The sequence below is a fragment of the Austrofundulus limnaeus genome, unplaced genomic scaffold, assembly GCF_001266775.1.
Source record: "Austrofundulus limnaeus strain Quisiro unplaced genomic scaffold, Austrofundulus_limnaeus-1.0 Scaffold554, whole genome shotgun sequence".
NCBI lineage: Eukaryota > Metazoa > Chordata > Actinopteri > Cyprinodontiformes > Rivulidae > Austrofundulus > Austrofundulus limnaeus.
The window spans coordinates 317,039-318,567 of record NW_013952956.1 but is presented as its reverse complement, the minus strand read 5'-3'; the positions used below and the strand labels follow the sequence as shown (position 1 = coordinate 318,567).

At 36.9% G+C, this 1,529-nt stretch overlaps 1 protein-coding gene across 1 annotated transcript in view; it reads left to right on the top strand.

Moving 5' to 3' along the window:
- Positions 1–1,529, top strand: part of rftn2 (raftlin family member 2) — a 38,117-nt gene that overhangs the window by 30,935 nt on the left and 5,653 nt on the right. The window contains exons 7-8 of the mRNA XM_014026434.1: positions 489–592; positions 677–758. Of these exons, the coding sequence (XP_013881888.1) occupies positions 489–592; positions 677–758 (186 nt within the window). The remainder of the gene's footprint in view (positions 1–488; positions 593–676; positions 759–1,529) is intronic.

Here is a 1,529-nt window from a genome sequence, read left to right as displayed (position 1 = left end):
GTGGCAGTGGAAGGTGTCAAAGCAGTTTGGAGAGAAAAACAAAGTAAAGAACAAAAAAAAACAGAAAACGATTAATCGATTATTAAATTAGTCATCGATTATTTTAATAATTGATTAGTCGTCGATTAATGGATTAATCGTGGCAGCCCTATTATCAATACAACTTGAAATAATACTTTAAAAAGGAGAAATCAAGTTACAGAATGTTAATGATTCATTTCCTTTTTTATAATTAATCACAAACCATTAAAACAGACTGTTGTCAGCTTGATCTGCTTGACAAGGACAGATGAATGAAAATCTAGGCCAGAGTTTGTCGAAGCTTTTTCAGAACAGAGTTCAGTTCAAGAGAAAACATGACCTGTAGGATCAAGAGGTCATGTGGGAATCCCATTAACAAAAAACAAAAGATTCAACAGGAATCTYATCGGTGATGTGTTTAAACCTGTAAATGGCACTTTTACGTGGTGTGTGTTGTTTGTGTGCAGGGCTCCAATGTGAAAACAGACTAYGGGCCTCTCCTTCACACTCTGGCAGAATTTGGCTGGTTGCTCACATGTGTGCTGCCCACACCCATCATCCGACACGACAGGTAGACGATATACATTGTCATGACATGGTTAAAGATAGTTTACCTGGATGTTCGCTTCTTATTGTATTTGTTGTGTGTCTGCAGTGATGGGAATCTGGCCACAAAACAAGTTGTGTTTTTGCAGAGGCCAGTCAGAGGTTCTGCARCCGGACACCTGAGAAACCAGGTGAGATGAGGAGAGGGTCGTTCCTGAGTTTAGTCACCACTCATGTGAACATTTATTATAACGCTACCTTTGGAATTTTTGACAGCAAAGTGCACATCGAGTACTTTGTCCATGTGTTTTTGTAATACAAGAAGATATTATATAAAACAGTACTTTTTTGTACTGGTCACTTTTTATATGGAAAACGTCTCATATTAACCATCATGAATCCTGGTGAGTGAGACAGAGTCTCTTTATTTGGTTTTGTAGAACAGAATTTCCTGGTCCAGTGACTAATTTCCTAATGGAGATGAAAACAGAAACACTAAAAGGATCCTATTTCCTATTAGTCACATTTCAGAATATTTGAAGTTGTGGTTCTGTGGAAAATTTAAGAACATTTAATATCTTACTTGTTGGAGTTTAATTCCCCTGAATCAACAAGCTAACAGCTAGTCTGAGTTCACCCAAGACCAAAGTGTATTGCTGCCCTCTTAAAGCAACTTTGTACTCTAAAAGCTGTGTTTTAAAGTTTGAAATGTTTGAGATTTGARCTCTTTAGGATGATGGTAATCTCCATTTGGTCCTATACTCAGACTAACAGTTAGCATTTCAGTCTGGACTTGTAGATATAGTCCAGTCAAATGTGAAGTGATTGTCAAATATACAGGGGGTAAAATAAGTATTGAACACGTCACCATTTTTCTCAGTAAATATGTTACTAGAGGTGCTAATGATATAAAATTTTCACCAGATGTTGGTAACAACCCAAGTGATCCATACATACAAAGA